The 25,029-nt window shown below is 37.1% G+C and overlaps 3 protein-coding genes and 1 long non-coding RNA gene across 5 annotated transcripts; 3 read left to right on the top strand and 1 right to left on the bottom strand.

The window, feature by feature from the left end:
* Positions 1-1,375: 1,375 nt before the first annotated feature.
* On the bottom strand, positions 1,376-9,564 carry LOC110801749 (uncharacterized). Its single transcript, XR_002536993.2, has 3 exons — positions 9,406-9,564; positions 5,175-5,251; positions 1,376-1,883 (listed from the first exon to the last, which is right to left on the bottom strand). It is a non-coding gene; the product is annotated as an uncharacterized lncRNA (long non-coding RNA).
* A 2,316-nt stretch (positions 9,565-11,880) lies between these two features.
* LOC110801752 (protein CURVATURE THYLAKOID 1C, chloroplastic) lies at positions 11,881-18,156 on the top strand. Of its 2 annotated transcripts, none has more exons than XM_022007164.2 (7): positions 11,881-12,017; positions 12,162-12,271; positions 15,542-15,636; positions 15,890-15,976; positions 16,930-16,992; positions 17,704-17,741; positions 17,857-18,156. In XM_022007164.2, the coding sequence occupies exons 1-7, from the start codon at positions 11,896-11,898 to the stop codon at positions 17,909-17,911; spliced, it is 570 nt and encodes a 189-aa protein (XP_021862856.1). In that variant the 5' UTR covers positions 11,881-11,895; the 3' UTR covers positions 17,912-18,156. The 2 variants fall into 2 exon arrangements, with proteins under 2 accessions (XP_021862856.1, XP_021862857.1); XM_022007165.2 differs by having other exon boundaries at positions 11,913-12,071.
* A 663-nt stretch (positions 18,157-18,819) lies between these two features.
* Positions 18,820-19,281, top strand: LOC130472261 (extensin-like). Its single transcript, XM_056842790.1, has one exon. It carries the CDS (start codon positions 18,820-18,822, stop codon positions 19,279-19,281), a length of 462 nt encoding a protein of 153 aa, XP_056698768.1.
* Positions 19,282-21,105: 1,824 nt separating this feature from the next.
* LOC110801737 (serpin-ZX-like) lies at positions 21,106-22,564 on the top strand. The gene is made up of 2 exons (XM_056843304.1): positions 21,106-21,584; positions 22,053-22,564. Exons 1-2 carry the CDS (start codon positions 21,150-21,152, stop codon positions 22,278-22,280), a joined length of 663 nt encoding a protein of 220 aa, XP_056699282.1. The 5' UTR covers positions 21,106-21,149; the 3' UTR covers positions 22,281-22,564.
* Positions 22,565-25,029: the final 2,465 nt, after the last annotated feature.

The raw sequence follows: 25,029 nt of genomic DNA, 5'->3' as shown, positions 1-25,029 counted from the left end.
AACTTTTACATATATATGCTTAACTTTTAAGCATTTTGAGTTAACTTTTACTCCGGTATATAATATTTATTGTACACCTATTGTAGATAAGAATTTGTGTTTATAATTATCCTCTCAGTTCCGTGAAATAAACGGAGAGCCCCAATATCAAAAATAAAATAAATGGAGAGTCCATTTCCCCTATTGATGATAGGATGTGTACGATGGATTGGCGAGGATCATAAAACAAACCAAAATAAATGGTTTGTTGGTTTAGTGGTGATTGAGGCTGAACTTGACCGGTAACTTTTGGGTAAAACCGCCTTATCGGAAAGACCACTTTAATTGCTTAACTAATTGGTTTCATTTCTTAACTAATTAGTTTTAGTGCTTAACTAATTAGTTTCATTACTTAACTAATTGGTTTTAGTGTTTAACTAATTAGTTACAATGCTTAACTAATTGATTTCATTCTTTAACTTATATGACATCAAGGTGGTCTTTTATGTAAGACCGCCTTATAGAAAAGTTCGTAGAACCCGGTAGGGAGGACCCGTGTTCGATCCCCCGCAACAATAATTGGGAGGGGACTGTAACTTATCCACCCAAAACTCACCCTGAATCCGGATTAACCCTAAGGGTGAACCGGGTGCTAACAAAAAAAAAATAAAAATAACAAAGAGTATAAACCTTCTAAAGTCATCCACGTAAACTCATTAGACATCATAAATTTCTACATGCATACTTTGAAGATGCAAATCCCACGAGGAGAAAATGAGAAAAAACAAATAGGTGGTTGAAAATTAATGAAAAAGGAAAGAACTAAAAAAGGTACACAAATGGGTAAGCCCGTAAGACCCACATTCTTAATTGCACAAGACTCGGTAGTAAATAAAAAACATAAATTAACCAAAATCCGCTTAATAACAGTGGTGTATCTAAAAAGTATAAGCAGTAGGATAAGTTTCACCACTAAAAATTTAATGAAAAAAATTAACAGAAATTAAATATTTTTAAAAAACTTTATTGAAAAATCAACTAAAAGTAGGTATATATATTTTTTTTTTGCAAGTGGGATAACGTACGTGACCCCACTTAAACTCCTCCCTCAGCCACTGCTCTATCGAGCTCAGGGAGGCAGCATGCTGTGATGTGTGAGCAAACACAACACATCGTCAAATATATACCATTTATTTAAAAAGATTACCATTTCATTAAAAAAAAAAGTATCATTTCGTTAAACAGAGTATCATTTCGATAAAAACATGATTACCATTTCGATAAAAACATGTACCATTTCGGTTAAAACATGTACAATTTTATTGTAAAAACATAACAGCCTGCGTTTTGACTCCCTCCTGCTCAATCACATTGAAGTAGGTATTTTGTTAAACGATTTAACTAATACTTGATTTTAAATTATTTTTTTTTTCGAGACACCGGTAATTGATTTACAAGAAAATCTAGTAATTATCAAAGAATACAAAATATAATCAAATGTAACAACCGCCATGAAAGATTTAAGTTAATCTAATGGGAAAAAAGGGTAAGTTGGTGCACAAATTTTTATTAATTTCCCACTCTTCTCCTTTTTCCAACTGTATGTGGCTTTCTGCTTTGCTTTCAACACCTTCTTATAGTCTTCCACATAATGATAAACCTAACAATTTTGAACATCATATACCAAACATTACAAAAAGGTCAATCACCATCTTCTCAAGATATCAATTTGCTATTAACTAATGAATGCGATCAGAAATTTATTGACCAATATCGCGAATTTATTATTAAGGGATCAATAATCTCCCAGTCACACGGTAAAGATTTCTGATCTTAACAGTTACCGCGACTGTGATTTCCGTTACCGTTATCGTGATCGCGGTTGGCTCCAAGATTTGAAAATCCTGCTTGGCAATTAAATTCAAAATGAGAAAATTAATCAATAAGTGAAGCTAACAAAAAGAAATTAATGGCAATTATTGGAACTAATAATGAATGCCATGACTAATCATGATCGCGGCTGCATCCAAGATTTAAAACCCTGCTTGGCAATTAAATTCAGTGAGAAAATCTCACATTTTCTCAATAAGTGAAGCCAGCAAAAAGAAATTAATGAGAAATTATTGGGACTAATCATGAATACAGTGACGGAATTTCTTAAATATCATTGATGAAGAAACTTGCAAGATCTTAAGTTGATCATAAACATTCTAAAAGTTTGTTTTCCTTTCAAGAAAGAAACTAACTTTGACATTCAGGTTCAACAAACAGTCATGTCATTACTCATTAGTCGATGTCTTGAAAATTAGATGAGACGGTAGTTTTGGACAAACAGATGAATAACTAACAACGTACCAAACTTAATTATATGCCTTGAGATTATGAGATTGATGATTATGATTATGAATGTGGAATAATTGTGGATGAGATTTTTTTAGGGGCCTGAAAAGAGAAGACAAACAATGTGGACACAATTTAACAGAGAAAAACAGGCATACAAGAACAAGGGGGCTTTGATGAGTGAGTGTCCGTACAATTATATGTCATTCATACATAATGCTCTCACAGGCCAAAATGGCTAAAGTTTCAGAAGGAAATAAATTCTTCAACCTCCATTTGTCCCTTCATATTTATTGAAAATTAATCCCCTCAAAGAAATATCTCTTCTACTTTGGAAAATTATTGGGTGGTCCGGAATCAAACCTCACTCGTCCTCTAGTCTCTAGATCATTACAACACGTTATACGCGTCTTTTTATATTTTGGTAGGTAAGGGTCTAAGGGAGAAGGCCTTAATGGGTCGGAGCCCCACATAGGTCAACCTAACCTGAGTCAGTAGACAGTACCATTTGGGAGTGTGAGGAAAGGGTAAGGGAATCCCCACCCCCGAACTAGTAAAGATGGTTGTGGGCCGGGCCGACCCAAAGTCTGACTCGACCCGGCACGAAAAAGCCCGGCCTGGGCACAAAAAAAGCACGGCCCGACCATGGGCACACAGAGTCATGGGCCGAGCCTGTGCCTTAATTTTTTGGAAAAAGCACGACAAGGCACGGCACGACTCGACCCGGCACAACAAAACACGATAAATTTAGTAAAATTAGCTTTAGGCACGACGGCCCGGCCCGGTACGAAAGCACCCCGGGCTTGGGCCTTGATTTGAACTTTCCGTCCGACTCAGCCCCGGACCGATACAATATGGGCCTGGCATGGGCCCGATCTGGCTAGGCCCACGGCTATGGGCTCGGCCCGAAGCCAGACCGGCCCGGCCCACAGCCATGTTTACCCCGAAGTTCCCTCAAGGTAGTTAGATGAAAAAATTACCATTAGGCCGACCCTTGTTGGTTCATTAGGGTCTTGAATAACATTAATACTAATTAACGATGGCATTGCATATCACCACAGCCAACAGAGTTTCCGATGTTTCATTCTCCTATAGGCTCGGACTAGCAGTGTGTTAGGAATTAGGAAAAGAGAGATCAGAGAGAAGGAAAGGAAAGGAAGAAAAGCAAGGGATCTTTTTTATTGTACGGGGAGGAGAAAGGAACGGAAGAAGACAGAAAACAAATCCAACAGTAAAAAAGATTAGGTAGTAAAACACAAAACCACCATTTCCCTTCCACAGCCGATTATACAAAATTTTCAGGCCCTTTCTTTCGATAATTGATAACATAACACCCTATAAGTATGATGTCACCTCGCCCTCAACAATAAAAATAAAAACTAAACAAAGGAAGAGGAGTCTGCACCTGCAAGGCTGCAAAGGAGGTGTTTATCGACGTGGTGCAAAGGCAATACGAATATCTGCTGTGGACTGGGAAGAAATATTGGTTATCTAAGGAGTCTAATTCAATTATCTGCATTAAAACAGATAGCTAAAAGAGGTCTCATTAAGCATCAGTCCATAAACACTAATTCACCTATGCATTTTATTTAATCCCAAACCCGCACATTAAGTATGCATATGTAATGAACTAATGACACTGATCAACCATCAACACAATACTGAGAGTTGAGAACAAAGAAAACCAGAGACAAAGAAAGTACATAAGTTGTTATGTTTGCAACTTTGCACAAATTAGAGCTTGTAAATTAAAACATAAACCCATCCAGATGATTACACCAGAAAAGGGAAAGCGTAGGATAGTGAAAGAAACAACGGTTTAAGCAAATACTAATGCTTGTTCAATGTCTAAGTAAGGTAATTTAGGTGTCGATCTTTTATTACAATCAATATCTACTAAGCTTCAGCTCAAACTGCAAATTCCGTGTTTCTTAGCAGGAGTAGCAAAACAAGCAAAAGTTCCAGACACGAAACTCCCTTTAATCTTACTAAATTCCAATTTTTAATCTAATCTTTCCATAAATGGGGATATGATTTCCCACAAGTGATCTTGCTTTTTTAGTTTTCACAATGATCATAATTGATGAAGCTAAAGTACGCAAAAGATCATCTACCCCTCCCAACTAACAGTCCCCTTCAGTCAATATTCCAATGAATATTTCCTAATCATAACCTAATCCCATTACCAGAATTTACTAGGTTGCCAAGCATTAAATACTATACAAACATGTAAAATGCAGTATGTGAACTGCACAATATAGTGGGCCAAATGCAGTGTGGATCTTCAATATATAGCAACAACATTAGAGGGTGGGCCTATAAATGCCAGTTGCTTAAGGCCCATTTCCCATATGCAACCGTAATCAAATATCAATTTCTGATCGCAAGCATTAGCACTAATCATGATAACATGCTCGAAATGAAGATACCAAATGCTGCAACAGGACATCTTGCACAACACAAGACACATGCATTTCCTAATTATTCACTACATTTTCTAATGATATGAGCAATGGTTAAAGGATTTAGAGATTTAATCAAAAAATATAGGATGGAATATGCATATTCTTGTAAATTTGAAACCAAAGACATTAAGACTTGAAGTTTAGAACATAAATGACAGTCCAACAGTGGAGGGCCTGGAGGCCGAGTCATTAGTTAGTGGGGAAATCTGTTTACTGACTCACATCCAAAAATTTATGAAAGCAAACATCGCAAAGATGTTTTGGAACAGAAGGTAAACTATTGCCTATTTAAGTACGCATGGGAATTTTATACATTGTGCCTGTGTCGGTGCATGTGGAATAGGATTGACAGAAATGTTAAGTCCAATTAATAGTATGAGCAAGACAAACCTTTTACAGGCACTGGGGTAAAGAAAAACCCCTGTGTGTACGTTGAGTATGCTGCAGTTTCACCAAGAACCTGATATCTGTAAATGGTAAATGAAAAGAACATAATTAGCAAAATCCACCACAAACAAACAAAAAACTGGAATTAGATCCTGTAAATGATCGGCTAAAGTGCAAATAGTCATCATAAGCCTTCTTCACCTTTTCCCCTCCACCTCCTGGCAATCGGAAACATCCAGAAGTTCTATGTTGTTAGAATTGGAAAGGGGAAAGCATCATTACAAAATGGGAAGTAAAGTTGTGTCACTAAGACCAACACTTCCAACTAAATCTCATGTACTACATGTTGGAACATGCAAATGAAATCGAAGAAAGTTGCATTTCTGTTATTATCTTCAGAAGTTGGAGAAAAACTATCAAGCAATTCGAAACCAGCAATACCTAAAACTAATATTGGTTTCCTGAAATTCTGGAAATGCAGAGTTAGATTGACGACTCATCCAATTTCTAATAGTGGGTACCAACACGTTCACAGTGGCAACATTTGATGCACGTACCAATGGCCTATTTCATATAAACTATAAAGGAGGTTAATGAAATATGTTCCCACTTCCTAGTAGAATATCAAATAATTCCTTTTGAATTATTTTGCTGTCCAATATCAGGTGCAAATCTTATTTTTTATAATTGGACCTGGTTTAGAAACTTACAGAATCTGGGAGTAGTTCCTATGGATTATTTTGACAGTTGGTTAAAACCAATAAATATATTAAAGGACCTCATTGATCGTGATCACACCCAAGAAAATCCTAGGTGTTCCCGTATTTTCCCATCCACATTTCCAAATTGGATTCGGTGATCCGAATCGTGGATCACAACTAATACAAATCTCTACGAAAACGAATTTTGGTTTTTCTTCAAATATTTCATAGTGGATACAAAGTAGTTAGTTACTAGACTTGGTGTTCCATAATCCATTATACAAGTGATCAGTTCCAGGCCACACGAACTCTTAACTGAATTCCTCTCAATCTAGCAGATAGTAGTCAGAGGTTGTAACCACTAACCACAAAGGCTCCTTTCTCAAGCACCATGGGCCACATCATTGTAAAGTCCAGGTAGCCAGGATTTTTAAATGGACAACATGTAAGACCAATGAAAATACATACATTTGAAAGTCAATGCAAAAAATAAATTCTTGCAATCGCAACATTTTAAGTATTTGTCCAATCACTATTGATTGAAGAGCAATAGTAACCTAGTATATATCTCATATTGTCAGATGTACACAATCTGTAATAGATTGCATAAACAGACAATAGTAATAAGGAAGAAAAATTTTGGGGGAAAATTTGATAGTTGATTGTAATTGATGCGATTAAATAAGTTATGCAGTTAGTGGATTGTAATCCCAGACCTTCGAGTGGCTGGACACTCCCTAAACAAAACTTCTCATCAATATTCATCATCTCACAAACAAAACTCCATAATCTTCTCTATTTATAGAATCTTTCCCTAACTAACTCCCTAACTTATTTCCCAAGACACCCATAACTAACTTGTAAAAATACTGCCTAAAGTGCCCTTCCCCTTAGATCAATGCATTACATAATTCTTACTCCTAAGTACTCAAGAGTAACACATAGGCTACTCTATATATCTTTAGTAGAAAGAGGTGGAGGATACTACAAGAAAAGAAGTGAAATATCCTAAAACAAAAATAACAATATAAGAGGAAAAATAATAGAAGCAATTGCTACTGACTTACCGAGTATCCAGTAACAATACAGATAATTCAAAATACTACATTACGAAGTTAAAGCCCAAAGTTTGTATGAACAAGGCATGAGCATCCACCAGCATGGAAGACTCAAATATAAGCAACATGCATTCACAAGGATAAAGTTTTTGGTTAAGGAATTACAGTCTGGAAGAATAGACAAAATGTAAACAAAAGCTTCCAAAATAATAAGAATCTAGTAGACATAAACCAAAACAGTGCAGGATGTCAGATCCTCCAGAGTCTCAAACTTAAATCTCAACAGCACTATAGATGCCCATTGACCAAATCTAACAGCTATAAGCTATTTGTTCATCCAAGTATCCAACCACACGTGCTAAGGGGGCACATCAACACATAGACAGTCAACAAACCAGCAACAAAATGTAGGGAGATTTCAAATTGCATATAATTCAGCATAACCACAGTCCTGTAGTTTCTCTTCTTACTAGCAGTTCCAAATTGGAAATAAGAAGAATATATTATAACGCAGAAGGCAGATTCCGACACTGTTAACAATTTACTATAGTAAAGCTTCCTATTGAAACAGAGGGGATAGAAAGAAGATACTAGAGAATGTTTTTGAAAATGCGGACTCAGCGTCTGTGAACTAACGTCAATAATAACGAGTCAAAGAAACTACTTCGCATGAAAGTCTAGTTCTTTTTCCGGAAACTAGAAAAACCAACCACTTCATGTGAACAAGGCATGATCAATCCACAAGCATGGGAGATTGAAATATAATGACTGCACTTTTCACATAGAAATTTCATTTTAGCAAAGTTTGAATCACAACCATTATTACAAGAACAGGCAGACAAAACTTTTGCAAGAGTCACACAAACAAATACTTCGTATAAATTATGGCAAAAGTTGTTATAAAAAAGACCCGAGGGCTAAGATAAATTCAAAAGTATCCATGGGAAAGAAATTACCTGCACCAATGCAGGCACGCATGGGAAATCACGTAAGGTAAACTCTGCTAAGTAATGCTGAAAATCTCACAATCACGATCACTGATGTATACCCTTGTCAATTATTCAATTTAAAACCCAAAAGAGACCAAGCACCTGCAGGACATCGCTGTTTCTCCAACATTTCATTTGAACATCTATACCAGGGAGCCATCAATACAGACAGGAAGCCACTAACAGTGCATATTCACCATATCAACTAATTCCTGGTGTTTTGGTAATAGAACATCTGGACATGTTTGAATGATGACATATACGAAGCATAACTCTTGGGTGGCCAATAGGCATAGGATGAACTACCATGCTAATAGCATACTCCTTCAGTCCATTTGAAGAGTTTAGAAATCTACAATATTCCTAGGAATTCATCACAACTGTCCACCTTAACAGTACATTTATACCATGACAAATCAAAAGTACCTGAAGGATTTAACAATGAAATTTTTGAAATGGGAGCACTTGTGCAGAATCTCAATTGAAGTAATTAGAAGATGCTTCATTTAATTTAATCATATTTTGGGACTTGATTATAGAAGTATTTCTCCGTACAAAAGGCCTCGCTTTTTAAGAAAGTTTATGTAATCAACCTAAAAGTGAATCTCACAACAGTCAACTACCCACCAGTTTGAGTACTACTCTAGATATCCCCTATAGCCACTGCATTCCTCAAAATCAATACTTTCTGATGGTTAACGTCCCGTCACGGAGTCACCCCATCGATCCTTCACCATGACATCCTTTCTGCAAACCATGCCCCATTATACAATAATCAAGAATACTACACCCAGTATGGGGCATACAAACAGCAACACGCAACCGCCATTTCTCTCTGGTCCAAACACATTCACGAATATCTCCATCATTACTACAAATCTGGGCAATATAATCCCTTTATCAACGCCGTCTACTGCTGAGATATCGCCACAACAGCATGATGATCAGACAAACAGTACCAGTGTTACCTAATTCTCTAATCACCCCACGAACCGCGAACCGAGAAGGCAAATTATAACATGAAAATGGTACAATTTTGGTCTAAGGTAAGTAGCGAAATGCGATCCCGTACCCAATCTCATACTAGCGAATAGGGTAACAGGGAACAGTACCAAATTGATGTTTGTTAATTCTCACTATGGCAATACCAACATCATAAAATGCTATTCCACTGACCTAACCTAAATAACAGCAAAAATGTTGTCAAATAAAGAAAAATATGGATTCTCTAGGGTTTGACTATATAGCAATTAAAACAAATAACTAGCATTGATAAACATAATGAACTAACACTCATTATATCTTCTGAAATGAAAATTTGTATTCAATATTGAGATTGTGCAAGCAATAAGATTCTTTTTCGAAGGAAAAGAACCCTAATTTCTGAATTGCAACAAGTTTACAATGACAATTTGAAATTAAGTTACAGTTTTGCAAATTGAAATCATCGGAATTGAGGTAAAATCAAGATGAAAAAGATGTTTACCAGTGTTCGAAGGAAAATCTGCAGCTGGAATTCATCGCCAATGATGGCCGGTCTTCGGCGACGGCTCGAGGAGACCGTCCGTTAACGCTCTTTTTTTTTGTAAGTAAATTTATTTTATTTTTTTTAATTGAAAAAGTATATTTTTGTTAGTAGCGGTCCTAGCGGACTTCCTTTGACGTACATTATTTTTTTCGCGGGATACTCTAATATTTTCTTGGATTCTAGTCGGTTTCCTGTATCGAGGTCGGCTGAGGCGGCATGCTGTGACGTGTGAGCATTAAAAAAAAAAAGTATCATTTCGTTAAAAAAAGAGGAGAAATTTCCGAATAATCTCTTTGATTGGCGAATTAACCATATCAAGGGGCAGTTTAGTTATTTTTCGGAAAAATAAGGGTCGGCTAGTAATTAATGGATGATGGTCAATTCTAATGTTAACGTTCCCGTTAACGTGAAGTTTGGGGGGAGAAGTTAATTTACTGTAGCAACAGTAAAAGAACAACATTAAAATTTTGTTTGGGGCGGTTAAGCATAAAGGCAGAGAATTTGGGAAGCTTCTTCCATCTTTCCCAATTCCAAAAAGAACAATATGCTTGGTTGTAGAATACGGGGTATACAATATGCCTTCATACAATATACTCCGTACAATATGTTTGGGTGTATAATATACAGTATTCCTTTATAGAATATACAATATGATTGGGTGTGAAATATACAATCTGCCTTTATAGATATACAATGTGATTGGGTGTGGAATATACAATCTGGCTTTATAGAATATACAATATGAGTGGTTGTAGAATATACAGTCTTCCTTTATGGAATATACATTATGATTGGAGGTAGAATATACAGTCTGCCTTTATAGAATATACAATATGTTTGGGTGTTGATTAAAAAAAATTATACTTCACAATAATTACATGTACTGAAGAATGTCCGTCGCCGGAGATTCCATCAAGGCGCTTCTCATCAGAGGTGATTGGTAATTTCCCTGGACCGTATGGTGCCGTAAGCTTCACTTCGTCCGTCACCGCCATGGAGAAATAGAAGGTGGGTTGTTTTGGGTTCTTCACTACATAGTAATTAGGGTTTGTCCACTTGACAGTAGGAACGCGCAATTTCAGAATAATTGGGATTGGTTGAGGTATTTTTTGTTCAGATTCAAAACTAACGACCCTAACAATCTTAACCAGCCATTGTTTTTGTCAGTTCACTGCCGTTCCCCTTGCTTTTTTTTAAAAAAAAAAATTGCGCCATTTTTTGACATTATTCTTCCCTTATTACCCATTGATATGGTTATCTTGCCAATCAAGGGGATTGCCTGGGCGGGGTTCAAAAAAGAGTACCATTTCGTTAAACAGAGTACTAATTCGATAGAAAAAAAAACATGTACCATTTCGTTAGAAAGAGTACAATCTCATTAAAAACAGAGTATCATTTCGATTAAAACATGTACCATTTCATTGATTTTTTAGCCTATGATTTTGACTCCCTCCTATCTTACACAACCCTTGTTATGACTTGTAACACTTTCAATGTTATATGAATTATATGGATAGTTTTACCATGTTATAGCACTTCAATGGCTACAAAGAAATAGTAGGCTCATTCCTTTATCATTGTTCTAAAATTGAACCCTTCAGTATTCACTGATCAACACAAACTCTAATTCTTATGCTACGGAATTAACTTCACCAACTGTCTGGAGTAGACATGAATTTAAATGGTTAAAGTTCATCTTTCACAATAGAAGGAAGATAATATTTAACTTACTTTTGAGATTGCAGACAAAAGCCAATTTAGTAAAGGTAGGTAGCTTTATACCCAGAATTATTCAATGATTTAGTAAATATATTTAATATTTAATACTTATAATGATATGTTATATCAAAATAAAAAAAATAAACCAAAAAAATCATCCAAACTAGACGATTTTGTTTTTGTTGGTTTAGCGACAAAACCAAACTACAAAATTGTGGTTAGAGCTAGGCACGTGTTGGACCGTGAACCACGTGCCCCAGCAGGCCAAGAGAATGTCATGTTGTGCCTAACTCGTGTCTCTTTTCATAAATGAGGCTCATGCACGACCTGTCCCATAAGATAGCCAGGAGATTGTTTTGTGTTAGGGAACAACCTTTTATTAGTTTTATAAGATTTTAAACAATAAGTGTGTCAAGTGAGGTTAGTCCACGGTGCTCGTGCCAAGTTTTCAAAATGATCGATGTCCATGCACGACTCTTGTAGCCTTGTCCCATTGTTGTATCTCTAATGCGACGCTAGATTTACAACGGGTTTGTATCGTGTCGGATTCAGACAACCCGCGTGTTCTTCCGACCCACGCCCACACCCAACTCCAAATATAATTTTTGATTAGATTTTCAAATAATTTCAAAACCGCACATTTTTTTAACCGAACCGAGCTGAACCGAACCAAACCAAACCGGAAAGAAACTGATTTGTAACAGCCCTAAAAAAGATGGGAAAGATTTCATGCTAGGATTTGTGGGTCGTTATGTGCTGAGGTGTGTTGAATATGAGCCACTCAAACTCTTTGAATTCCATGAATCGCTCTTCTTCCATTTCTATACTGTCACCGGCCATTCCCGTCTCCGGTTTACACTCTCTCTTTCTCCTTAATTTCACTCTACTAAAAAACAATACTACAGGCAACTTATCTTCTCAATACTCTCTTAATCTCTGTTTTTCTTTCGTATAATTTGTAGAATTTCATCTAAAGTTTGTCACTTTGTTTACAGGTTTCTGGCAATGGCTTCAATAATTGCAAATCTTTCTCTCCCCATTTTGATTAATGGTGCAAAACCCTCCTTGAAACCCACTTCAAATTTCCCAGTTGTTGCATTCCCAGGTGAATTTCTTATTTATATTTTATTTTTATTTCCTGATATGAATTATTCTATGTATTTGGCCATTTGGGTTAATTTTTGGATACGTGTTATTACTGAAAATTGGGAATTATTGGATGAACATCTTGCTTTCTATTTGGACAAAAAATTATACCCAAATTGTTTGCTTGTGATGATTACTCCCTAGATTCGGAATTTATTGTCAAGTTGATGGTATAATTCGAACTAGTAATGTGACAACTAAATTCGGATGGAGGTAGTGTTTGGAAATCAATTGTAATGTAATGTTAGCTGTTATTGTACTGGATTGTTGATTCCTTTGGTTTTTGGATGCCTTCTTTGTTGAAGTTTGAGGCATGTGGAGGAAAGATACGCTTTAAAGTTCAAGCCTTCAATGGTGTTTCAAATTTTATTGGTGGCACTTGGGAACAAAAATAGGAATGGGGGTGGCATGTATAAATGCTCGACCTCTTAATTACAATTAGCTAATTTAAGCTTTACCCGACCTGAATTAGGTTCACCACTAATAGATATCGTCTTGTTTGAGTCGTTTGATTAGTAATTTTGATATAAGCTCTGATGGTTTCAGGTTTTGAACATCTGGGATTGTTTGATATTTTCAGCTTATTCTGTTCTAGGTTTTTTTAACTTGGCTACTTACATCTCATCTGTTCAACTTTTATGTCAGTGTCATGTGATTCAACTTCTTAGCTTTGGTTATGTCTTTTGGTGATTCCTCAGTTTTGTTAGGGGGTAAATGGGGAAGAATAAAGGTACCGAAATCTTACAACATGCGTATGATTTCCAAGTGTTGTCTTTGATGATTTGATCTACTCCAACACCTATTGTGCTCCACTGTGACTCTTAAGCAATCCGTGCAGTTTGGTGAGAACCTGTAACTTTTTAGATGGTTTGATGCCAATTTAATTCAACTGGGCCAGCTGGATTACGAAGTAGATTTGCTTGATGTTTACATGGTTGAGTTTTCCTTTTGATTTGGTTATCATTCTATTGAGGGACTACTTAGTTTCTTAGCTCTTCTCCCGTCACTAATAAATTGATTATAGGCAGGGAGGGATGTCAACAGTTCTCATATGACTCTTAGGCTCCGTTTGGTAGGGCGTAAAACATTTTCATGGAAAACAATTTTCTTCTATTTTTTAATTTTACATTGCTTGGTTTGCGAAAGAGTGTAAAACCATTTTCCCTAGGGGTAATATTGCTCTCCCAATGATGGAAAACCATTTTCCCTTCAAAATGAAGAGAAAAGTGTTTTCCTTCCTTTTCCTTCCTTTTCCTTATCTCTCTTGTACACTCCTCTCACTACCTACTTACTTTCCCTTTCATTTCATCATTTTTCATATATGGAACCAAACAACGGAAAACTAATTGTGGAATTGTGTTTTTCATTGTAAATTGTTTTCCATGAAAATCATTTTACACTGAAAATATTTTACACCGAACCAAACAGAGCATTAATGTAGACAATTTTAACAAGATAGCAAGCACATAATAAAAAATTATCTGAGTGCAGTGTGTGTGTGTGTGTAAGTACACCACAAGAATTTGTTTTACTGGCTTAAACGGCGCCAGAGCAACGAAGTCAGACATGGAAGATTAGAAAGAGAAGTTGACCATCATGGATAACTAAAAAGGCAGAGGATTAGACAATGACACTGTATAGGGAAGTAGGAAAAGCTTTCATGGAAGCTTTTGTAGGCTTGACATCAGTGGCGGAACCAGAAATTATACATAGGGGGGGCCAGATTTTAACATATAATTTTTATAACATTGAAAAACAAAAATAAAATAAGAAAACTAAGTATAAAATTGAGGTAGCTAAGAATAGAACCTTGTACCTCCTTACACCTCCAATTTTTAAGGAAAATAACCACTTGAGCTATACTAGACATGTGCTTTTATAGTATATATTTAATACATGCCCCCCCCCCCCCCCCCCTAATTCCGCCCCTGCTTGACATTATCTTCTTTATCTCAAATTTTATTTCAACACATGAAGTGTAGTTGAGGGTTGAGGATACATCTTAAATCCTTTTACTACTGTTGGTGCATCTATGCTTACTAGGGTACTCTATATCTATTGTTATGGTGTTTCTTCTTTATGAGGGGATATTTATAGATACTATTATACTAAGCACCATATTTATTGATAATGGTTCTTAGTATCTAGAAAATAGCAATATGCATAATATAGACTGTAGGACAAGGATTGATTTTAATATATTATATTCTTGAGCCCCCTTTACAAATTTGAGGAAAAATGCTCTGGCTCTCCTAATGCCTTGTTAAAATGGTTTATGCTTAACCTCTGGCATTTAGTTAACAGTAGAATTTCCATGACCAGAGCGTGGTAACAGACATTCTGGAACAGAATCTCTTCCCTTCCGAGCTTATCATCCCTCGTTTAATGTAATATAGTGCAAAATAACTTTCCTGCATCGCTCTTGTTTGGTAGTAGAATTTAGATGTATCAAATGGCATTAACAAGATAGCAAAATCTGAAGTTTTGTTCTTCTGGTTCCTGCAACTCCAAACATGGCCCAATCTCTTGGGTGGGGAAGTAATTGTATGGTTGGTTCTCATGAGCTTGTTCACCCCTCTTCGTGGTATCAACCTTGTAATAGCTATGTGTTTATGAGGAAAGTCAAAATTACAGTCTGAGTCCATGTCCTTAAAGGAACTGAACATGTGAAGGGGAGGGGAAGTACTGTTGGTTAGTCATGCAACAACGGGCTTTGAATACTTTATATTCTATCTGTAACACTTTGAAACTGTTGAATGATATGGAAGTGTTTGATGAAGCTGCCAAATATCAGACCATAAAGATCCTGCACATGTTGCAACAGATTATGGTTAGAGTGATGGAAAATGTATTAGCAAATGGGTTTGGTTTCGCCTGTAGCACTTTTTTTTCCCCACTTGAGTTGTTTGGCTGTAATGTGGACTTTCCACTAATGGTTTGGTTCTTTCACAATTTATGTATTTTATGCCAAAAACTACTAGTTTCAACTGGTTAAGAATAAGGCTTAAGAAATCTGGTGCTGGACCTTCCCAGACCCCATCAATGGTGCCATCCTTATTGCATTTCTTCCATGTCGTTTATGTATTAGAGATCCTTTTTCAAGCTCGTGTTTCACATAGCGTGTTCATGACCTATTGTTTATGTACAATTATTCACAAAGAAATTTCCCTTTTTCAGAATCATGTAACCTTTGAATTTCTTGTTTACCTTGATGGCTGCTTCTTTTCAGAAACACGAGGTCGTGTGGCGGTTGTAGTGAGAGCAACAAGTGACAGCTCTGATTCTTCGACGTCTCTGAGTGTTGTCGAATCTGTTCAGAATCTTGTGAGCACCTTCTTGCACCATACTCTTTGATCCTGCTCTCTCACCCCCATTTCCTTCTGTTCTCCCCTCACTCCATGGTAACATAGTTTTTGCTGTATTAAGAATCCTTCCCCAAATTCTAATGTAAACTTTGCTTTTACTTGAGCGTATCTAACACAATAAACCAGTTAGAACTTAGAAGTAATACCAATTACCTAACATTATGTTAGTTTACATTTTTTGTGCATTTAATTTAGACTATTCTTTGATGCAGTGGGATGACCCTGAAGATCGAATTGCTGTTGTAGGTTTGGGGTTGACAGCCGTTATTGCGTTCTGGGCTTCATTAAATGTCATTGCGGTAAGTGCCATGGAAATTTTACTTTGCATTATGTGAGATTAAGATGTGAACTCCGCTTAGTGATTGTGTTGAGAGTATATGTGTACTCTGAACTATTAATCTATTATTGTACTCTTTTATTTTGCTCCGATTAGGAGTTCTCAATCTGATAGTAACTAAAATTTTAACACCAATAATCTGTTGATTGGTTTTTGGTGAACAATTTCCATACTTAGATGCATAGAAAACATTGTAGATTAGTGCGAAGGTGAATAAAGACTGTAAAATAAGAATCATAAAACATAGTGGAGAAGTCTATAGATAATCTTACACAAGTTGACATCTTTCTTGTATTATTGTCGTTGTTCTGTATAATGTTGATGAATCATGCATCCATTAATCAAGCTCCCAAAATGTTGCATTCGCGCATGAGAATCGTGACACTGTTACGTGATTTGGTGTAACTATCCAATAAAAGATCTTTCTTCCAAAAAAATTCAAGTCTTTTACCGAAACCTTTTATTTGCTTAGGTAAGTTTGCAGAATCAGGGAGTTCATCTAAGAATTTTGCTAAATCTCAGGGTTATCATGGATTACTTCCATAACTAAATTGAAATTGACTAGAAGTTTTCAATTGGATTAACTTCACTTCAGCTTGGTTTTTTTAGTTTCTAGTCAAGTTCAATACTTATGATTCACTTTTTTGTGATTCATAATCATTTATCATGAACTGTAACTTTCTTCTATAGTTGTGATTATGATTACACCATATTTTTCTTTTCATTACCAAATCCTGAAACCATATATTATTTGTTAAAACACACCTGGTTAGAGGTGAACTAGAAGTCTAGAATCTCAATCTATTGCAGTGGATCTTGTTGCCATCTTAACTATTTGCAGCCAATCAGCTATATGGCTTTAAATTACGGCTAGATTCTCCTTATTTTAACTCTTTGCTAATTCTGTATCAACAGGCAGTCGACAAGCTTCCTGTAATTCCAGGTTTCTTGGAATTTGTAGGGATACTGTTCTCTTCGGTAAGTATTAACTATTATGTTGCTTACAAGTATGTTTTTAACCATGACTTAGTAATCGACCATCTATAACCAACTCTGCTACTCCAAAATTAGTACTCTGAACTTTTTATCTGCCATTGATCTTCAAAAGCCTTATACTCCCTAAAGATGGCTTTGGGCCGGGCACGAAAAAAGCCCGGCCCAACACGAGCACGGAGTCGTGGGCCAGGCCTGGGCCAATTTTTTTGGGAAAAAGCACGCTAAATTTAGTAAAATTAGGCTTAGGCACGATGGCCTAGCCCAACACGAGAGCCCGTTGGCATGGGCCCTATTTGAACTTTTCAGCCCGACCCGAAGCCGAGTGGGCCTGGCTCAGGTCGACCCGTTTAGGCCCACATCCATCTTTAATACTCCCCATTTTAGAGCTCAGGGGTGTCTATATAGCTCGGCTTACTGTAAGATAATGACTCAGTTTCTTACTGTAAGATTATGTCTTTGTCTAATTTTCTGACATTGATAGAAAAAATTATTGTTTTAATCGACTTGATGTCTAATAATCCTTCTATTCACCGCCTTTTTGTTTAGAGAAATGAATTAAGACATAAGAAAAGAGGGGAAAAGGCCATGTATAACAGATTAGCAGCAATCCTAGAATGTATTTACATTTTAGATCCTGTTTGGTTTGTTTATGTAAAACTTCTCATTGCATAATTGATTTTTTTTTTTTTGCAGTGGTTTGTTTACCGGTATTTGTTGTTCAAGCCTGATAGGTGAGAAAAAGTCCCATTCATAAGCTATTCTTCATCCTTATATTACACATTGCCTGATTTTTCTGCATCAAATCTGCATAATTTTGAATTTGGGGTGTTGTTTTGTTTATCACAGAGAGGAGCTGTTTAGGAACCTCAACAAGTCGATAGCAAACATCTTGGGCCAATAAAAGAAGCTATCATCTATCCGATTTGATTCTAATATGTTCGGTCTCTTCTTGCTACGCGCATAAGCATTAGCCGCGGAACTTGAACAATCATGATTTTACGTACCCTTTGTTGTATAGCAATGTCGTGGGACAATATCGTTGTGTATATCGTTTTTAGTATTTGTGACTTACCTAAAGTATTGTCTGTAACTTATACCTTCAAGAGTTGAACCAATTTTTATAGAGCTCAAAAACATTGAGTTGCATCTTTGGCCATTCGTTTTTTTTACCAAATTGTTTGATGCTAATAAAATAGCCTTAGTTTGGGAAAGGTTGCAACTAAAGCAATGTCAAATTACAGTCAAATTAGCTTGTGTGAATAATGTCCAAAATTTAATTGTGTCATGTAAATAAGAACGGAGGAAGTACTTCGTATATGATATGCATTTGGACATTAAATCCTAGAATTATTTTGTGTGTGTAAAAGCTCCGTTCTATTAGACTTATTTTGACTGAACTTATATTATCTGAACTTAACTGAACTTATTTTATCTGAAAAAAACTTATTTTGTCTGAAAGAAACTTATTTGTGTGTGAAAATGTCTGAAAAAACTTATTTTTGTTGAACTTATATATCTGAACTTAATTGAAATTATTTGAATTTAGCTGAACTTAACTGAACTTATCTAAACTTATTTTGTCTAAAATAAGTCAAAATAAGTCGACCATAACAACAAATTAGAAATTACACGTTATAGTCATGTAACTAATCGACAATGAGGCCGGCCCATATCTCTACTGGCCCACGTGGCCCATAACAAACCGCCACAACACCCCTCCCTCGTTGTCTATAAATATAACAAGAGCGGTGCAAATTTTCTCTCATTTATCAACAACTTAAAAACCAAAATCAAATTACCCCCAACATAATGAGGTCTTTTCAGCCCTACCGACACCACAACCACCACCATAACTACCACCAGTATTATAGTCCTCCACCCTATACACCACCCCGCTACCACCATCCACCGCCATTTCGCTCTCATCAACCCCCAACATTACCCCCAAAACCACAAAATTACCACCGTCAATTACCAAATTACCGCAATGTCTTAATTTCTACCTCACCCTTTGATCATCAGTCCACGTCATCACCACCAGGTGAACTCCGAGTTTACTCACCTTCGTCGCCTTTTTACTCACCGGTATCACCCAATTACTGCGGCGCGTATTATTACCCTCATTGCACCACCACTTCTTCACCTGATGATCATAATCCAGCTTCTTATTCGTCTTGGTCTCCCAAGTACTCTTTACCATCTCCTGTCTTCATACCACCGCCACCGCCACCGCCACCGGCGTCTCCTGTAGAAGATATACGTAATACGTAGTACATCTTAGTCAATATTATAGTTATTGTAATCCCTAATATTACTCCTTGCATTTAGGTTATTTGTCAATGTAAATCCCTAATTGTTAGTCAAAGAATATCTCTAATTCCTAGGATTAAGCTAGGTTAGTTGTTACTATTATAGCTATATTATGTAATTCATACAATGCAATATATTCAAGCTTTCTCATAACTCTATCATCTCCCGTTCGGGTTGAGGAGTCGCTGTCCAAGTCTCCGGTTGAATCGCCTCCGTCGTCTCCTGTCTACTCACCAACGTGCTCGCCGTCGGTGGATTACTCAATTGCATACTCACCTTCTTACGTGCCTTACACCCCTTAATGTGATTAATGATTAATAACGTAACCCTTTATCAAACAAATTAACTTTGATCGAATGTAACTATGTACGTAATTCCATGTTAATCAATTGGTTACGAATTATCAACCGAACATCAATCAAATCGAAGAGTCAATTTGTCTTCGATCTTTAGTTTATATTTTCAAGTTCAACCCACCATATTTCCTAGTTAATTTACTCCATATTTACTTAGTTACCTTGGTAGGCAAAGACATGCATGATTAGGCTTTGTAAAAATGCAAATTTTGTTCATAACCTCTTTCGCTAAACTTGTAGTGTAGTGTACTGTTAGCTAAATAAATAATTGGAACAAGTTAGCTGGATAATACGCATGTACGAACTGAACACTTGTCGCGCCGTAGATCATTTGCGGTTGCCTTACAGGGTTAACACGACACCAAGGTTTGTGTGCACTCACAAGCCTAGGTTGGAGACCAGAATATTTGCCTAGAAAAATGAGAACAGTATTTGAGAATTTGAGAGAGAATACTGAGAAAAAGATTTCTGTAAGTGGTGTGTTTATGGGAAACAGAAGGAATGTATTTATAGGAGGGCTGCAACAGCCATAAACGGCTAGTAGTGGGAGATACCACGTTTACTGGATAATTAACGGGTAGTTAAAACTTAAAACGGCATTTAGTGGGGTTAATGAGACAGTTAAAACGACATTTAGTGGGGTTAATGGGACAGTTACGGGATTAGTGGTTTGATTAATTCTTTCTGCCCGTTAGAATTAATTAAACCCACTTTTGACCAAAAAAATAACCCGGCCCACAAAACCCACGTCCGCGAACCGCATTCGCCAGGTACCAAGGCCCATGGCCTGCGCACGCGTGTTGTGTGTCCACCCATGCCACTCACATGCTTTCTTACACAAATGTTTCCCTCAAGTCCCCAAATATAAACATTGACATGTGAGACTTTTCACATTCCCACTTTTCTCCACTCATTTTCTTTTGTATTCTCAGTAGGATTTCAAACATACTCTTCAGTCGTCCTTGTATCTTGACAAGAGTGTTAGATTGAGTTTTTACACAAACATCTATTAATATAAATACGAAAAAATAAATGTTATTGGGTTAATTTGTGTCAATGTATTATATTATATTATAAGTATTATTGTATTAATGGCGAAAGTCATGTGTTTAGATTATAAACGCGAAACTTAAAATGATGCAAATATTTTAAATGGAAGTATAAATACTACCAAAGCGTAAGGTTCCAAAATCTATCCCAGTTATTCACAAAATCTTAGATTATAGAGAAGAATCATGAAAAATATATTTCTTTCTATATAAACATATTAATTGTGAATATTATGGCATTAGTTTGGTAGGAGTTTTGTAGGAACTAGGAAGGTAATTTTACTTAGCTTGGTAGGCAAGGCAATGTGGGTTTCTTCTATAATTAAAACAATTCCGCTCTATATAGAATTTAGCATAAAACATAAAAACATAGAATTACAGATCAATCCAACCTAATTATTCGATTCTCAAACAATACACAAACATGTCAATGGACACTGAACACCGCCGCTACTCGGAAATCTCCCATGACGGCCGCCTCACCATGAAATTCAGCTTAAAAGTGGCCAACAAAATCTTGCAACAAAGTCTCACAACCACCGCTAACGGTGGTCCTAAGAATGTCGTATGTTCTCCGATCTCCATCGACACGGTGCTTAACATAATAGCCCTTGGTGCAAAGGGTCGAACCCTAGACCAGTTGATTGAGTTACTTGGGTACCAAGGTACCGATAACTTTAATGTCGTGGCGTCTATATTAGCCGACGTTCTCAAGGAACCAAATGATGGTGATGGACTAGGAGTCTCTTTCGTTAATGCTTTGTGGGTTAATCGATACTACACCTTAAACTCTTCGTTCCAAAAAGTTTTGAAGGATTTGTACAAGGTTGAAGCTAAGGAGGTTGATTTTGTGAATCAGGTACTTTATCTGTTCTCGAATATTAGTCCTTTTTTTTATTCTTGACACTGTTCACAATTGAATCTTCTAATTTCTTTTCCAATATGTATGTGAGATCTTATTTTGATCGTCTTGATGTGTAGTTTAACAATATTAATTTTTATATTTTTCTAACGTACATGGAGATATTTACGTTTAAATATTGAGTTGAAACGTTTTGAAAAGTCAAAATAAGACTAATATTTAAGAACGGAACGAGTAAATGTATTACTCGTTTTATTATCTATTTTTGAAAAAATTATAATTTTATTTGTACAATTGTTTTAAAATTTGTTCACTTATTAATGCAAATTGAAAAATATGATGAATTAATGTAACTTTTGTGTATTATTTACATGATTTAATTATTTTTTCCTTGTTTTATCCTCCTTTATACTTTTTGAAATTTTAATTACGTGTATATATATATATTTTTTTTCCAATTTGAAGGTTGATGAAGTGGTAAAAGAAGTAAACGTATGGGCTGAAAAAGTCTCAAAAGGTTTTATCAAAAATCTCCTTTCAAAAGATGCACTTTCTAATGACATAATCTTGCTTTTGGTTAATGCTTTATACTTCAAAGGAACTTGGGTTGAGAAATTCAAACAAGAGAAAACTAAAGATCGAGACTTTTACTTGCTCAATGGAAACAAATTAAAGTTCGAGTTCCCTTCTTGAAAATCATTGGCGCACATTATGACTATGGTACCTTTGAAGAATGTCAAATTCTTAGAATGCTATACGAAGAAGAAGTCTCGAATAAGGGTGAAATTAACGAAAAGGAGCTTTTCGATGTACATTTTCCTTCCAAAAACAATGGACGGGTTGCCAAATTTATTGGATAAAATCATTGAAATGGATTCAAACATGTTCAAGGACAAAATAAATCTCACATATAAGCAAATTAAAACACTTTTGATACCTAAATTCAATTTTGAATGTGAATGTTCACTTGTTGAACCTATGAATCAATTGGGACTTACACTACCATTTGATAAGGATTGTAAGGATCTTACTAGTATCGTTGAGACGGATCAAAGTCTTTATGTCGATAAAATTATTCAAAAGTGTCGCGTTGAGACTAATGAAGAAGGAACAAAAGCCGTGCCTTTCACTAGGGAATTGTTGTATAGTAACTTGATGTTTAGGGTTACTGTCAAATATTGTGTAATCTCGTATCATTCTCATTAATAACACACGTATATATAGTACAACTCAGTTACCTAAACCCTAGGTACACATTAGGTAACTTACCATAGTTAGGACTCTACAGAATATTCACAGAATAATATCTAATATCTTAACATATCTTAACATCCCCCTCAAGGTGGAGCATGTAGATCTCGAATGCCCATCTTGTTCAAAAAAAACTCAAATTGCGCCTTCCCCAACGCTTTGGTGAAGATATCTGCTAACTGAACCTTCGTCGACACGTACGACGGACTGATGATCCCTTCCTTGATTGCATCTCGAATGAAATGACAATCTGACTCGATGTGTTTTGTCCTTTCATGGAACACCGGATTCTGTGCAATATGCAACGCAGACTGACTGTCGCAATACATCCTCATGCCTTGGTCGTGTGTCACCCCCAAGTCGCGTAGTAGTTGTTTCAACCACTTCAACTCACACGTCAGAGCTGCCATCGATCGATATTCTGCCTCAGCAGACGACCGAGAAACAGTATGCTATTTCTTGGTCTTCCAAGAAACTGGCGACATACCAAGTGACACAAACCATCCAGTCACCGACCGACGCGTCATTGGACACCCTGCCCAATCCGAGTCGCACCACCCCTCCAACTGCAACGCACTGTCCGACCGAAGTAGTATACCTTGACCCGGACACTTCTTCAAATATCTCACTACTCGCAAAGCTGCTTCCCAATGTGCCTCCTTTGGTGCTTGCATAAATTGAGATAGGACATGTACAGAGTAGGCAACGTCTGGTCGCGTGACAACCAAATAAACCAGACGTCCGACCAGACGCCTATACTGCTCACCGTCCGACAGGTCTGGCCCGTCTGCCAATGCCAACCTATGATTCTGTTCCATGGGAAAGTCCACAGGCTTTGCTCCCAACAATCCGGCCTCTGAGATGATGTCGAGGGCATATTTTCTCTGACATACATAGAACCCTTGACTACTTCGTGCCACCTCTAACCCAAGGAAGTACTTCAGAGCCCCGAGGTCTTTCATTTTAAAACACTCCTTCAAGTATGCCTTAAAACTCTCAAGCGCAAACTTGTTATTGCCTGCGATAATCATGTCGTCCACATAAATGAGCACACTCAGCTGCAACGTACCTTTAGACAGAGTAAAGAGCGAATAATCGGACAGCGACTGTCGAAATCCATAGTGCGTCAATGCCGTCGACAACTTCTGGAACCAACATCTAGGTGCTTGTTTCAACCCATACAACGACTTTCTCATTCGACACACTTTGTCAAAGTGATTCTTCTGGAATCCAGGAGGAATCTTCATATAGATCTCTTCCTCTAAGTCACCGTGCAAGAACGCATTGTGGACGTCCATCTGATGCACGTCCCACTGTTTGACAGCTGCGACAGCTAGGAAAGTTCGAACTGTCGCCATCTTCGCGACGGGAGCAAATGTCTCATTATAATCCAACCCTTCCTCCTGATGATTCCCTAAACATACCAATCGAGCTTTCAGTCTCAACAAATTCCCATCCTCATCACGCTTCTCAGTATACACCCATTTACTCCCCAGTGCTTTCTTCCCTTCCGGTAAATTTTCCAACGTCCATGTCCCCTGTTCCTCCAACGCGTCGATTTCAGCAGCCATTGCCTGACGCCACCCCTCATGCTGCATCGCTTGTTTAAAACTCTTAGGAACTTGCCCTTCTTGCAATGCTGCTATATAATGCCTGTGCTTTGACAAAAAACGCTCATAATTAACAAAATATGTGATAGGATAAGGAGTACCTGAGAGTGATGACGCCGTAGGTGTTTTGTCGGAAGTACTATATTTTTCCCGTATTGTATGTATCACACAGTCTTTCAGCTTTGTCGACGGAAACTTCGCACGCTTCCCCCTTCCTAACTCCGTATCCTCCACACACTGCCTTGTCTCACTCTCGTCACTACCCGTCGTCTCCTCTACACCTGTCTGTGAGGAGACGACGTCTGAATCCACTCGACTAGGTGTTTCATGTTGTTGTTCCTCCCTCACAGGCGACGACACTCCCCTGTCGTCGCCACTGGTCAATGACACCCCCTCATCAGCTCCCGGATGCGACAACACTCCCTCAGTATCACCTGTAGGCGGCGACACCCCAGCAGTATCACCTGCAGGCGACGACACGGTCTCAGGACCCGTAGTCCCACTCTCATCCAAACTCCAATGGTCAATCCCCCCATGACCATCATGCACCAGTGGCAACACATCCGATTCATCTACAAAAG

Source organism: Spinacia oleracea, chromosome 4 (assembly GCF_020520425.1).
Source record: "Spinacia oleracea cultivar Varoflay chromosome 4, BTI_SOV_V1, whole genome shotgun sequence".
In the NCBI taxonomy this organism is placed as follows: Eukaryota; Viridiplantae; Streptophyta; class Magnoliopsida; order Caryophyllales; family Amaranthaceae; genus Spinacia; species Spinacia oleracea.
The sequence above is the reverse complement of the archived record's forward strand: the minus strand, read 5'-3'. Positions and strand labels throughout refer to the sequence as shown.

Excerpts from the sequence above, each read along its gene's own strand:
- LOC110801737 (XM_056843304.1), top strand. The coding sequence starts at position 21,150 with ATGTCAATGGACACTGAACACCGCCGCTACTCGGAAATCTCCCATGAC. Across the intron at positions 21,585-22,052 it reads AGGTTGATTTTGTGAATCAG|GTTGATGAAGTGGTAAAAGA; the intron begins GTACTTTATCTG and ends TCCAATTTGAAG.
- LOC130472261 (XM_056842790.1), top strand. The coding sequence starts at position 18,820 with ATGAGGTCTTTTCAGCCCTACCGACACCACAACCACCACCATAACTAC.
- LOC110801752 (XM_022007164.2), top strand. The coding sequence starts at position 11,896 with ATGCTAGGATTTGTGGGTCGTTATGTGCTGAGGTGTGTTGAATATGAG. Across the intron at positions 12,018-12,161 it reads ACCGGCCATTCCCGTCTCCG|GTTTCTGGCAATGGCTTCAA; the intron begins GTTTACACTCTC and ends CTTTGTTTACAG. Across the intron at positions 12,272-15,541 it reads CCCAGTTGTTGCATTCCCAG|AAACACGAGGTCGTGTGGCG; the intron begins GTGAATTTCTTA and ends GCTTCTTTTCAG.